This window comes from Leptodactylus fuscus, chromosome 10 (genome assembly GCF_031893055.1).
Source record: "Leptodactylus fuscus isolate aLepFus1 chromosome 10, aLepFus1.hap2, whole genome shotgun sequence".
Lineage (NCBI taxonomy): Eukaryota > Metazoa > Chordata > Amphibia > Anura > Leptodactylidae > Leptodactylus > Leptodactylus fuscus.
Window position 1 is genome coordinate 36,831,964 of NC_134274.1, and position 15,690 is coordinate 36,847,653.

The following is a 15,690-nucleotide window of genomic DNA, read 5'->3' on the forward strand; positions in this document are numbered from 1 at the left end:
CCATCCACCATCCATATATCATATCAGTTAATCAAAATCAATGCAAGTTTCAGCACATACACAGACTGCACTCGCAATGACCATTATTGTGAGTCCATGGCTATAGAAGTGGTGTACAGATTACAGCAAAGGGAACATCTAACCTGCCTTGGTAAATGAGATATATATATATATATATATATATATATATATGTGAGATATATACAGAAAGATCCACCACACAAAAATTTGGATATTACCTAGTGTCAGACTAGCAGTTTACAGGTCCTGTAATCTGACACTAGAGTGGGACCATGTATCTCAGAGGTGTGTTTGTGGTGGGACATTTATTGTAGTGCACCTCAGATAGCAAGAAGAAGGGAGGTCCTACTCTCCATATTGATGCATGTCCCTTATGATTACAGATAAGGTGAATAAAGAATATAAACCCCCCCAACCACACCAGTGTTAGTTCATTAGGTGTGCAACATATATATATATATATATATATATATATATATATATATATATATATATATTAAAAGATCATTGGAACAAAGGATTTTTCTCTTGGTTTTAAATGACTTACTAAGACTGAGATTGAGACAGAGTTTTATGGTCAAGATTTTGAAGCCAAATTCGTCTCCTGACCAAAAAGATGGCTCCCATTGAAATCTGGGAGCCATTTGTTTCGGCTCCCGGAAAATAGAACGGACAAGCTCATTCTCACGAGGTGAATTCACCTGAAGTCATTCCCTCCTCCAGACTAGGCCAATTCATTGGGCCTAATCCGGAGCGGAGTGCGCGACTGGATGCCAATGCATAGCCCCGGCATCAAGTCCCAGCTACCCAGTTTCTGGTCCGGATACGGGGTCCGCGTGCTCTCCGCACAGAACACGAGGACAGGAAAGTACTTCATGATCTACTTTCATGTCGGCATGATTTGTGCCGAAAGCACACGGACACAAATAGAGTCTATTCACACAGTTTTTTGGTGAAGATTTTGGCACTGAATCCGTGTCAGAATCCAAGGATTCTATGGGTTCCGCTATACATATATATATGTGTGTGTGTATATACACTGTATACATATATACAGTCCTATGAAAAAGTTTGGGCACCCCTATTCATCTTAATCATTTTTAGTTCTAAATATTTTGGTGTTTGCAACAGCCATTTCAGTTTGATATATCTAATAACTGATGGACACAGTAATATTTCAGGATTGAAATGAGGTTTATTGTACTAACAGAAAATGTGCAATATGCATTAAACCAAAATTTGACCGATGCAAAAATATGGGCACCTCAACAGAAAAGTGACATTAATATTTAGTACATCCTCCTTTTGCAAAGATAACAGCCTCTAGTCGCTTCCTGTAGCTTTTAATCAGTTCCTGGATCCTGGATGAAGGTATTTTGGACCATTTCTTTCTACAAAACAATTCAAGTTCAGTTAAGTTTGATGGTCGCCGAACATGGACAGCCCGCTCTCAAATGATCTGAAAACAAAGATTGTTCAACATAGTTGTTCAGGGGAAGGATACAAAACGTTGTCTCAGAGATTTAACCTGTCAGTTTCCACTGTGAGGAACATAGTAAGGAAATGGAAGACCACAGGGACAGTTCTTGTTAAGCCCAGAAGTGGCAGGCCAAGAAAAATATCAGAAAGGCAGAGAAGAAGAATGGTGAGAACAGTCAAGGACAATCCACAGACCACCTCCAAAGAGCTGCAGCATCATCTTGCTGCAGATGGTGTCACTGTGCATCGGTAACAATACAGCGCACTTTGCACAAATAGAAGCTGTATGGGAGAGTGATGAGAAAGAGGCCGTTTCTGCACATACGCCACAAATAGAGTTGCCTGAGGTATGAAAAAGCACATTTGGACAAGGCAGCTTCATTTTGGAAACAAAAATTGAGTTGTTTGGTTATAAAAAAAGGCGTTATGCATGGCGTCCAAAAAGAAACAGCATTCCAAGAAAAACACATGCTACCCACTGTAAAATTTGGTGGAGGTTCCATCATGCTTTGGGGCTGTGTGGCCAATGCCGGCATCGGGAATCTTGTTAAAGTTGAGAGTCGCATGGATTCCACTCAGTATCAGCAGATTCTTGAGAATAATGTTCAAGAATCTGTGACGAAGTTGAAGTTACGCCGGGGATGGATATTTCAGCAAGACAATGATCCAAAACACCACTCCAAATCCTCAGGCATTCATGCAGAGGAACAAGTACAATGTTCTGGAATGGCCATCCCAGTCCCCAGACCTGAATATCATTGAACATCTGTGGGATGATTTGAAGCGGGCTGTCCATGCTCGGCGACCATCTAACTTAACTGAACTTGAATTGTTTGTCCAAAATACCTTTATCCAGGAACTGATTAAAAGCTACAGGAAGCGACTAGAGGCTGTTATCTTTGCAAAAGGAGGATCTACTAAATATTAATGTCACTTTTCTGTTGAGGTGCCCATACTTTTGCACCGGTCAAATTTTGGTTTAATGCATATTGCACATTTTCTGTTAGTACAATAAACCTCATTTCAATCCTGAAACATTACTGTGTCCATCAGTTATTAGATATATCAAACTGAAATGGCTGCTGCAAACACCAAAATATTTAGAACTAAAAATGATTAAGATTAATAGGGGTGCCCAAACTTTTTCATAGGACTGTATATACTGTATATATATATATATATATATATATATATATACGCCTCCTTTAGTATATCGCAGTTTGAGGTGGCAGGAAATCTGCAGCTACAGGCTTTTGAGATGTAAATGATAATAAAATTAGCAAAATTGATCGGATATTATCTCATCTGAAATACATTGTTCTAATTTGGTTTAGAAATTGAATAGTGATGTTCATTGTTAACACTTGAAGAGGCGGATTGTTTTTATGCGATATGCGATACAAGTCAATGGCCAAGATGCTTAAGACTGTATTATCTGTGATTTCTACAGAAGGTTAGCGAGTACTTTTTATTGATTTGTTTCATCATTTATGAGTATGGAATGAGAAGAGATACTTGCATAATGTATAATAATCTTATTGTTCTACATGTAAGTTCTATAAACATTGCTAGTACTTTATAAATTCTATACATAATAGGCTTATTAGTCTTACAAGTAGCGATGGATAGCAGCAACTACTCCACTCATCATTGTACTTATTAGTACAGGTGCTGCAACACTATAGCGGAGCGATGGTCCTACAGGATGGTGGAATGTAAATCTAACCCTAATAATCCCTGTTTATGCCGGATTTACAATCGGCTACATAATTGCATTACTTTACCTCGAGACTAAAGTTCAGGCGACATAACAGTTCTCGCCGAACGTCTTTGTATAATTAAAGCAGCAGATCATTAAAACAGCGTTGTGCGCCGCTCCTGTCACACCGACAACCCATGCCTTATCCTTAAACCGCGCACAAAGGCAGTTTCCAATAAAAAGTGAAGTGTGAAATTATGTATTCATTAAAGTGCTGTGATAACAGGGTGGAGAAGATGGCCCTATGTAATATTTACACACAGGTCCCTCTTTGTGTGTGTGTGCGTGCGCGCGAATGTGGGTGTGTTGGGGTAAAATATGTTTTAATATCCAGAGGCACGTAAGCCGGGCTTAAATATTTATAAAACGGTTCAGAAGGAAGCTTGGGAGTTTTATATCTCTACATTGTGTGCGCAGACAATCAAGCTTAATATGGTTAAAGTGTGATAGATCATTGTAAAGAGGCTTCCCAGCTTGCGCTCCCAAGTGAGCAATATAAAAATGTTGTCTACCTAAGCAAGCACGGAAAGAGGTTGCGTTCTTAACCCTTTCGCCGAGAGAGGCGTCTGTCGCTCTGACCGGGCGCTCGGGGGTTAACCGCGCGGCAGGATATAAAGAGGAGACGGGGCCGTTAAGAAGGCAGATACCACTATAAATTTTTGTGTGTAAAAGTGTTGGAAACGGAGCATTAAACATGGTGTATTTATCTCCAGGGCATCTGGGAGAATGAAAGATACTGATTTAATATTTCATAGCAGTAATGTGATGCTTGCTTTTTGCTGCTGTATAATTAACTTTCTTAAAAGACTTGCGCGCCGTGTCATTTTTTTTCTCCTGGAACGAGAGAAGTCGGGAAAAGTTGAGAGACGGGTTCCGGCGCGATGTCTTCCAATGAGCCTGATGGATGGGCGCGAATCGGTCATCGTGGCTGGCGGGGTCAGATGTTATCATTACGTTCTCCACCGATAGCCTGTAAGGCGGTGGGATGACTAGGAGATGTATTGGACAATAGGATCTCGTTGCAAAATGATATGCATTATTAAATGGCGACATATTGGAGAGCAACTAAGAATCAGAAAGGTACAGGCAACAAGGAGGCAATAAAAACGTGGCAAAGAGCAGATGTAGGCTTAATGCTCATAAAAGAGTGCCGGAGGAAAAATAACACAAATGTTACGGGCCAGGGGCTGTAAAAGCCAACTACAGGTAAGTGGTCGGGTGTTCAACAGGGTCTACATGAAGAGCTACAGATGTGTGGTGGTGGGGGCATAAAAGAGAAGAATGTACCAGAAATAAGGACCGATAGGGAAGGTGGAGGGGGGGGGCAATTAAATACATGATACTTTACCACATATTACACTGGTGCCCTGTACAAACTCTGCTCAGCTCTCTTTAATGTCAGATCATACAAATGACTTCCATTCAACCACAGCTTTCTCGCTCCATGCCCAGTACCGATACGTATAACCAACACTGGATATGACATGTTCTTAGCTAAAGATATGCCTAAATAGCCTTTAAAAAACTATTCAGGTGTTGCTAATCGTTTGTAGAAAGACCAATGCATAGCACCGGCATCAAGTCCCAGCTATCCAGTTTCTGGTCCAGATACGGGTTCCGCGTGCTATCTGCACATAACACGAGGACAGGAAAGTACTTCATGATCTACTTTCATGTCGGCATGATTCGTGCCGAAAGCACACGGATACAAATAGAGTCTATTCACAGTTTTTTGGCGAGGATTTTGGCACTGAATCCGTGTCAGAATCCACGTATTCTATGGGTTCCGATATATATATATATATATTTATTTATATTTATATATATGTGTGTGTGTATATAACCCCCCCCCCCTGTTTTTGTTAACTACCATGGAAATCGATATGCAAATCAGCTCCACCATGCACGGTGGGTGTTCCAAGAACCCCTTGCCTCATACCTTCTGGACGCCCTTCCTTGTGCCTCCCAGCCCTCCTCCTGTTTATTCACCGCCTCCATTGTTGGCGGTTTCTATTGAAGTCACGCGCATGCGCAGTAGTGCTAGCTCGCAATGTTCTCTACGGGAGAATAATGCTGGAGCGTGCGCAGTAGCGCGCCGGAGGGAGCGCTACTGCACACGCGCATGACTTGAATAGAAACCGCCGACAATGGAGGCGGTGAATAAGCAGGAGGAGGAGGGCTTGGAGGCAGCGGAATGCCCACCGTGCATGGTGGAGCTGATTTGCATATTGATTTCCATGGTAATTAACAAAAACGGGGGGGGGGGGGGGTCTTTCTACAGCACCTGAATAGCCTTTTTAAAAGCTATTTAAGCATATCTTTAGCTAAAAACACAGAAATATAGTGATAGAGCCCCTTTAAGGATGTGATATTAACCCATAAGACATCAGGGAAGGTAGCACTAGTCTCCTCACTACCTAAAACCAGTAGTTACCTTCATGTAAACTAATCCCCCTAAATTGAAAATAAGCCCGTGTATAGTGTAGTCAATAGTTACTGAATAACTAACAGATTTTACCGTGAAGTTATTTGCTCCCTTCTGGAGCACTGGCCTTTTCTCTACTCGGCTTTCTACTTGACTCTGATGGCCACAGTCTTGACTATATGAAAAGAGGTCAAACTCACTATGCAAGTCCATGAGAGCCTTGATCCGGCTTCTATCGAACCTTCTTTGTGAGTATGACATCTTGGTGACAGTGCAGCATAGTCTTTGACTCCAGTGGTACCACAGGCCACCGTACTGTGCCCTCACCAAATATCAGAGGTAGTGTGCAGGTGCAAGATTTCTGAACTGGACTGCAGGTGGTGAGGTAGTCAATGAAACCGGGCAAAGAACGAGGATGAAGGTTGGGGCACCTGCATCTGAAGAAACGCCCTAAGTAACACATGGAGATTCATTTTCATATTTACAAAAAACAAGATTTCTCAACATGTGAGAGTCAAGGGCCCATAAATAAATACCACTGCAATCTAGGTGAAGTATTATAGTACTATAGAGAACTGTCTCTATTGCCTATAGCAACCATTCACACAGCTTTCCTTTTGTATTTTGCTGTAAATGGCCTGCCACAGTTTTTCTTTTGGAGTTGATAAAAAAAAATCTTCCTTGAGGTCTTTAGTTTACAACCAACATTCCTACTAATATACAGTATAGACACTCTAGGCTTAATTCTCTTTAACATTAAGTGCACATGGGCCGAATTGAAAGCGTACATTGTTTTGTGTCATGTTTTTACATTGTTGCGGTTGTTAGTATAGGACAGTATGGTGTCCCTATATGCTGTCCTATGGTGCCCCCTACTGTACAGCACTAGGAGATAATCCTTCTAAATATGGCATCCTATTAGCATGTAACAGGGGTACAGTAGGGCCCCATAGACACTGTGGTTGCCATATCATGGTCCTGTCCTGCTTATGCAGAGCTATTGTATAAGACCATGGTGAGCATGAGGCCTCACTTTGGAGAGTATTACTCCAGAAAAACCTGTTCCTGCAATACTTGATGTGCCCATCGTCTGCTGCAAAAAAGGTTTCAAGAGACCCATCAAAGACATCAACAACTTAAGCGATGTCACAAGCTGAGAGTAGATCTGTAAAAGGCTGAATGAGGGATATCGCTTGTGCCAGCTCTGTGCCTTTGGAGCTTTCCTGGCAAGTGACAGAGGGCTTGGCTTACCTTGAGAGTTAGCTTGCAAGACCCCAATGCTGTCATCAAACTGCATGGATTTGATGTTGAGAGATGCCAAGATACATTCCTTGTCCTGAAGTGAAGTATCATCAATATTGTTCTGATTGGCTGACAGAATAACGCACATGTCACACAGGTTAATGTTGACAGCCCTTAGATCAGCTCGACTTAATGGCGTACCCTAAAGGTAAAAGAAGAAAAGAGGGAGGGAGGGGAGAAAAGAAGAAGCAGTTAGAAAGGGATATCAAGGGGAAAGTTGCAGCACGAGAAAGGAATGCAAGAGGAGAAATAAAATAAGCGTGAGATGTGTTGCATTTTGCAGGCAACAGTTACCTTTTATAAGATAATTAAAAAAAAAAGAAAAGTAGAGAACTGAAACCAGCAAATGATTTGGCACGACAATGTCACCTTTCTTCAAACCAATGTACATGTGTGACCACTGGAGAGTGGACCAGGGCTGTCTGCGGGGTGTTTGCTGCAGCCAGCTGACTGCACCCTTCTGTTAGATGTGACATTGAAGTAGTGATGAATAAGAGCTCAGCGATACAATGTAATATCTTTACATCTTATTAAATATTAATTATGACAGACCATTGTCCCATTACATCCTCTAATATTTCCTACCGTCTATGCAAAGTATTTAACAGACACATTGAGATTTCAGGATCATTTTTAAAGTCTGATTTTCGATCATTTTCCATTCGAACCTGATCCTGATCCCAATGCAAGTCAATGGGATTTTTTAAATAATCGGAGATCGGATTTTAAAAATGATCCTATTCACCACACAAAAATTGAACGCTTTAATTTTTAGACTCCACGCTGTGTAGTGATTAAAAAATTCCCCGGCCACTTAAGTCCCCCCTGCTGTCCACTTACCTGCACAGAAGCGCTGCCGCTGCCAATCCACGCTGCTCTTGCTCCTTTTCTTTCTACTGCGCATGTCTGCAGAGCACCGTATGTGCCCCTGCCTCCCAGGCTAGTGTTACTGATGCTGGGAGTAAGTGGGGCTTGTTGCTTAGGAGAGTGTGGGCGGGTACAGTACCAGCCCATACTCTCCTAAGCCACAAACCACCCCTTCTACCTAGGTCTGTAACATTAACCTGGGAGCTAGGAGCGCGCACGGACCAAGAAGAGGTGAGAATAGAACAGACAGGGAGCGGCAGCAGATCTGTGTAGGTAAGTGGACTTCTCTATCGACTCTTCTGCTTCATCCCTGCTTTATCGTATACTCAGCTCTGCTACATCTGAGATGTAGATCTCAGATGTAGCAGAGCTGATGGGTATATGGTAAAGCAGGGACGAAGAAGAAGAGTAGAAAGACAAGTCAGTATACAATAATGCAGATGTAGCAGAGTCAAGGATACCATCTACTCTTCTGTTTCCTCCCTGCTATGCCGTAGGAATGAATGGATGCAGCCGGCGCACAGGGGGTTAAGCAGCCGGAAACTGTCACAGGCTGTTTGCCAGCGGCATCCATTCGTTCCTAACATTGTTAGCTTTTTCCACAATGCTTGGCCAGTAGCAAAGCATTGTGGGAAATAACCTCCGACCTCGATCCCACCTAAAAAGATCGGGATCGGAATTCCCATCGCGATCGTGAAATTTACATGATCATCGATCGGAATCCTATCTTTTCCGATCCCGATCGCTCAACCCTAACCATGACATTTCCTTCTTACTTACAGGCAGGATGGAAACCTTTGGAAAGTTGTGCAATGTTTCCCACTCCCTCTTTAAGTATTCCAAGGAGCCCACAAATACTATCGGCTTCAGTTCATGATAGTGGAAGTTGCTGGCTCTGAGTGGCATCACAAAATTTCGAAGCCCTATAAGTGCAGAGGTGACATCTCCAAAAATACAGACAACCACATGGCCACTTAGAACTGTCATTGCAGCTTCACTGCGCGTCTATAGAGAAAGATAGAATATAATATTAGTTTTTCAACATTGCATATACATATAATATCCTTGCTGCTAGCTGCCACCACTAGGGGGAGCTAAGTCAATCCCATCCAGTAGCAGTCAACATGTAGAATAGTCGTCAAACAATGTAGAACATCACTCTCACTTTTATTGTATACAATGCACTTACCAGCAGAACTTTCTCCATTTCCTTAGCTGGGCACCAGTGAAACATGCCAGTGGAGTCATATCTCTTCACACTGCTGGAGTCCATGTTGTCTATTTGATCATTCCCAGCCATGAGTAAAGGATCATGCCTTTTAAGATACAAGAGAAGATGCAATGGAAAAAAATATGAATTTGTTCTGAATATGAGAATATACAAAAATTGAGATGTAACCAAGTCTAAGTTTATACAATTATACAAAGTCATAGTGGTTTATCCTTTCAACATTTTCTACTGGGCACTTACCAGTCAGTACATGGTGACGCGCAGTCCATTACATGAGCACAAAAGGATCCAGTTTTGTGAATAAGCCTGAGTTTCAAACAACGGAAGGCAACTCTGTGCAGTCCTTAATAGCTTTTGTTAAATCTACCTGCCCACCAGGGAAGCAACACACATCTTGGCTGGACTATCTGTTCTGGATACAGAGTTGACATAGAAGTTCTATTGGGAGGCTTTTTTTGGAGGCTGATTTGGAAGCGGATTCAGTGTTAAAATCAGCGCCAAAAAACTCAGTGTGCACTGATGCTTAGAGCAGCTTGCAGTCCATGGAAGGCGCAGACTATGTACAGTAGGTAGTCAGTGAAATGGGCAGCACTTGTATCAATCAATCATGAATTCTCAGCATCCAACTGAGATCCAATCCGTACTGTATGTGCACCGTGCAACATCTACATGAACCAATCAGTCAAATAAACTAGATCTCCTTTCATTTCCAGTACAAACGCATTCAAACTGTACAGAAATTTTTTGCCCAAAACGGCAAACTAAAAAAATGAATGGAATCCTAAGAGATTCTCTCATCTCCATCCGGCACTATGATATTTCTTCAATCTGCTTCTGCTACATGTGGATGGCATTTTCAAAGCCCAATCCAAATTTACCATTGATTGGCAATAGAGAATCTGCACTAAGAATCCAGAGCTAAACACCATGTCTGAACTCATGCTAAGTTTTTTTGTACAATGTACATTTTTTCCCTATCAGTATGTCTTTGGAGTATGGGATGGAAATCCACACAAACATGGGGAGAACATACAACCTCCTTGCAGAAGTTTTTTGGGTTTTTTTGCCCTTGGCAGGATTCAAACCCAGGACTCTAGCGCTGCAAAGCTGCAGTGCTAACCACTGAGCCACCGTGTGGCCCCAAACTCATGCTAAGTTTGGTGGAGTGAGAAGGGGTGCCATTTGCCCAGGCTTGGAGTGTTGTATGGTTAACTTGCTAAGCACCCCGCCGAATCCCATGGCAGTGTCTCAGTCCATTTAAAGTTATGGTGGAGCGGAGAGTGCAGGCAGTGTAGAAGATATTGATTATAGGTAGTAACAGGCCTATGTGGATATCAACCCCTGATCCTTTAAAATGCTATTGTTTTATCTTTTTGGTATTGGAGCATTTCTTGGAGTTTTAGGGTGAAAAAGCTTTATCGATAATTGCAATGTGTACAGAACTTGTCTTTTCTTACACTGGTACATGTTCATTTTCCAAGGGCGGGAATTCTAAGCTGCGTCCTTAAGTTGCCGCTGAGTGTTTCTCAGCTCCTTTCTGTCTCTCAATATCAAAGAGCTGCTATTAGGATCTGCAATGAAGTAGAAGCGATGTGAATTTAGTCACCAGTGCTGTTTGTTTGGCATGAGGATAGAAAGTCAATTATTTGCTTTCACGGCGGACACTTTCTGACGCTCTGCCCTGCACAGTAAAAGCTTTAACAGGCTGGGCTTTTAATATTTTAGCAAATTGCCCAATCGGGTTTGGTTTTCCGCCACTGACGGCCTTTAAAGATTCAACAGAGTGTCGCTTCAGAGTGGGATGTCTATTCCCCCACCCCCCTTTCATCCGTCACAGAGAATACAAGACTTTAATGCTAGACAACAGCGAGTGGCTTCTGATGACAATCACCGGGAAAAAAAAAAAACAATTGTACGCTTTTCCGCACTATGAATATCTTTTAACCCTTTTCTAATGGCTAGGTTTAAACAAAAAAAATAAAAAAAATACATGGCTATATATAAGATAAGTGGATTCATTCGAATACTAAATAGGCTGATCACAAAAAAAAAAAAAAAAATTGTGACAATAATTTTTTTTTATCAGCAAAGAACTATTATCGTAAGGAGTAGCTGTCAGATGACCAGCTCTGGCTGGGACCTGGTTTTAAGCCACTGCTATGTGGGACTGTACCATACATGAAATTCTAGAGTCAACTTGCAAACTGGTTTTGGTTGCGTTATGGGTATATCACAGTTGTGTTGTATCCAAAAATGTGAGCCTGGCTAAGATACAATATCAGTGACAAAGTAGGAAAAAATAGAACACTGATATACATAGGGATTGTCAAATTTTTGCACATTGAGAGCAGCAACCCCGACTCCTACCACCACCAAGCTTGGCTAAGCCACATAACTCGAAACAAACCGGACACCCCCCAAACAAACAACGGCCAACCACCAAACCAAAAACACCAGATAATGACCAAGGCCCAAATAAAGGTGACCACAGAGGCAAACAAAGAGCGGTACATTGAAGAATGGAGAAACGAAATAAATAACTCCAAGAAACTCACCATGTACCAATCTCTGCAAAGGGACTACACCATGGCCACCTACCTGGAGAGAATACCCCACCCCAAACACAGACAAGCCCTGAGCCAATACAGACTGAGCGCTCACAACCTAGAGATTAAAACTGGGTGGCACAAGCAGACCTACAAGCCACGGGAGAACAGGCTGTGTCAACACTGCGACCAAGGGGCCCATTATCTACTACACTGCACCAAATACTCAGATGTGAGGGCCATCTACTACCAAAGACTCTCTGCTCACATCCCAGACCACATCTGCAGATGAGAAGAGAAAACTCTACATCCTACTGGGAGAAGAAGAGGCCACTGTGGAGATCGCTGCCCAATACGTGTCCAGCTGTCACCAAACAAGAGGAAGATGAGACCCCAAAGACTATTAAACCCCCTACCCACCACTCAAAGACCTTTAAGCCCCCCATCACCCGCCTACCCCACGCCCACCCATACCCACACGTCCCAAGCAAGAACGATGAGACCCCAAGGACACACGAACCCACCCCCACCCATTCTTTGCTTTGGCAACACCAAATGTTTTTCTTTGGTCATGCTAATAAAGCACATTTGTATTTGTATTGCATAAAATATTGCTCCTTTATCTATACAATTCTGGCATACCCCTAAAAATATAAGGAAGTTTTGCAGAAATACAGCAGACGCCAGTGGTTGAAATAGTCGATGTCTTTACAGATGAGCAAAGCTGGCACAGACTGCTCCAAACGCCAACCCCATAGTGTTCACTAAATTTAGATGAAACCTGAAACACTGCTTTAAACTGTAAGAGCAAAGCAAAGAGAAAGAAGTGCCAGAAGGCAACCCAAAAAAGCCTTCCTGAAGGACATAGAGCCTGCAGCTAAACCACAAATCTCACTTGGAAGGGAAAAGCACACAGGGACCTGCATAATAAAAAAGAGATCTGTGTAATATCAAAACACATCCTGTCTCTGCCACTGGAACGGCATCCGTCCTCTGGTAGAAAGGAACGCACATGAAACAAGCCGGTGGTGTACGACAAGCGCCCCTTACCCTGCATTACTCCAGGCAGAACAGTATAAGAGTACACTGACATAGGGTTTGCCTGGAATATGTATCAGGTATAACAGTAAAAGCAACTAAATGACCATTACCCAAGTCAAGTATTGAGTAGGGGGTGGAGATAACACATTGGAACAAGAAGATAGGCAATAGTTTGTAAGTTTGTAACATACTCTTTGTTTTCAGGTGCTGTCTCTGCTGTACCTACATCTGTGCCAGGTGTATACCCGTTGGGAATTCATCGAACAAAACAGACAAATGGTACATCAAACATACCACAATCCTTTCTGTTTGTGTACACTCTTGGCGGATCACTTTCCCTTCCCTTCGTCTTTATTCCTCTTTCTGAGCATGTGCAGAGAAGAATGAAGACGTAAAAGCAGATTACAAAATGGACCCAGATGGTCCAGTGGTCATCCGTTTCTGTCTGTCCTTTTTAACATTGAGGTCTATGGAAGGCAGATATGTTGCGATCCATCGTGTATCCGTATTTATTGATGATACAGAAGATGGAATCAATACCACGGTCTCTACTTTTGCATAAGATATGTAGTGCAGAACATGTAGGATGTATGACTGTGGATGTCTGGACTGAATGTTTGGACATCTACATGGCAAATGACGCTCACTGTGGATAAAGGTAAAGGTAGGCATCTGGGAAAAATATTTTGCATGCAACGTATGTCCTAGGGGGCGTAACGCACTGGTATTTAAGGACCTTGGAGTACTTGTAGATCGTAGATTAAATGACAACATACAATGTCAATGAGGCCAACACAATATTGCAACATATTAACCCCTTCCCACTGGTGCCATGTTTTGATTCTCGTTTTTGACTCCCCGCCTCCCAACTTTTTTATGTTTTAGTTCACAGCCTGAGGGCTTAATGTTTGCAGGACAAATTGCTCTTTATAATGGTACCATTTATTATGTTGTGCAATGTACTGGGAAATCGTAAAAAAAATTCAGAATGAAGGGGAATTGGAGAAAAAGTTCATTTGTGTGATTTTCTTACGGGCTTTGTTTTTATTGCTTTCACTCGGCAGCCAACATGACGTGTCCCCTGTATTCTACCTGTATTGTTTCAGTAACAATCCGGGGATATATATCGTTTTATTTATATTTTAAACCCTGAACAAAAATATAAAACTTTACAATTCGAAAAGTCGACAAATTCTGACACCCATAACTTTTATATGTTTCTGTGTACAGGGATGTATAGGGCATCTTTTTTTGCGGGGCCGTACCAGTTTGGGAATGTTTATTGCTTTGTGTTGTAAGGAAAGGGGTGGTGGTTTTAATTTTTTATATTTTTTTTATGTTATTGCATTTATTAGACCCCCTAGGGGTCTTGAACTCCAGGGGGTCAGCATTACAACGTTGAAATTTACTCGATCGCTAATCGTAATCCGATCCCGATCACTCAACCCTAGTTACTTTATGTTTATGGAGTAGGGTTGAGCCGATGTTGAGATTTCAGGATCGATTTTAAAATCCGATTTCTGATCATTTTCAATCCGATCCCAATCCCAATCGTGAAATTTACTCGATCGCTGATCGCAATCCGATCTTTTCCGATCCTGATCACTCAACCCTAGTTACTTTATGTTTATGGAGTAGGATGTTGAAATTTCAGGATCGATTTTAAAATCCGATTTCTGATCATTTTCAATCCGATCTCAATCCCGATCGTGAAATTTACTCGATCGCCGATCGCAATCCGATCCCGATTGCTCAACCCTAATCCAGGTATTCTATTCTCTGTGCCAATGCTCGCTTACATAAAAACCCCTTTCAATATATTTTTGCATTTGTTTACATGGCTGCATTTAGTATAGACTTCCGTTTCTTCCATACGTATATACGTTCTGTATTCTACCCATCTGCACATTGACTGCATTTGTAAGTGAACATGTTAAGAGGTTTTTTAGCAGTTAACACACAAGCAGTCTATTTGGGTGTGTGCTGCAAGTCTGAATTATGACTCATTGGGACATTGTCATTTCAATCTTTCCTGACAGCACCGTCTCGCACTCAAGAGCAGACACTGGAGACAGTTCTCTTTCACAGCTGTCAGCTCTGACAGTTTCCCATCTGAAATGTTGATGACTTGTGATAAGCCGTAATACACACAGCATCATCTACTAGGACAAATGATCCCTTCAGGACCAGCGTTCGCCCGGAGTACCATGGATTATAGGTGACCCAAAGAGAAAATGCAGCACACATTGCCCATAAGTCATCATCTTACAAACTGGGTGATGAAGCAATGTAAGTACAGATTTTATCACAAATTTGTTAAAAGCTATTCCAGCCTATTCCCCGAGCCTACCCCCATCATCCATAAGTGCAAGTCCTTGACGGTCAGTGTGTATAGTGTGAGATCCTTGAGGTGACACTGAGATTTCTCAGTAAGAAAACGAATACTGCAAAGTTGCGAAAATTCAACTATTTCTAGGTAACAATGATCAGGTGTCTTAAAGTCTAGACAAGAATATTTACCCTACATCCCATTGCCTTTCTACATGACAACAGTGCAATGCAAAATAATTGAGATCTAAAAGTAAATATTCGATTAAGAACCAGCATTGATTGGCCGAATGCTATATAGTGTATAGCATTCAGCAAATCAACGCTGGTTCTGCAGCAGGCTCGTCCTTGCTAGTCGGGAGAGCTGGCAGCTTGCTGTTACGAGAGAACTGACTTTTTCTCATAGGAATGCATTGACCAGCATTGATTGGCCAGTGTACAGCATTCGGCCAATCAACGCTGGTTCTGCCGGAGGCTCGTCTGTGAGGAGGCGGAGTCAAAGATTGGACCACAGCAGTCTCCATTGTGGACCGATCTTAGACTCCGCCTCCTCACAGACGAGCCTCCGGCAGAACCAGAGTTGATTGGATGAATGCTGTACACTGGCCAATCAACGCTGGTCAATTGCATTCCTATGAGAAAAAGTCAGCTCCCTCTTCCAACTAGCAAGGACGAGCCTGCTGCAGAACTA

At 42.2% G+C, this 15,690-nt stretch overlaps 1 protein-coding gene across 16 annotated transcripts in view; it reads right to left on the minus strand.

Annotated features, from left to right (window-relative positions):
• KCNMA1 (potassium calcium-activated channel subfamily M alpha 1) overlaps positions 1–15,690 on the minus strand; it is a 340,822-nt gene that overhangs the window by 53,009 nt on the left and 272,123 nt on the right. For all 16 annotated transcript variants that reach the window (XM_075257904.1, XM_075257914.1, XM_075257905.1 and 13 more), the window contains 3 exons: positions 9,043–9,169; positions 8,634–8,858; positions 6,936–7,128 (listed from right to left, as the gene is read on the minus strand). In XM_075257904.1, the coding sequence (XP_075114005.1) occupies positions 6,936–7,128; positions 8,634–8,858; positions 9,043–9,169 (545 nt within the window). The remainder of the gene's footprint in view (positions 1–6,935; positions 7,129–8,633; positions 8,859–9,042; positions 9,170–15,690) is intronic.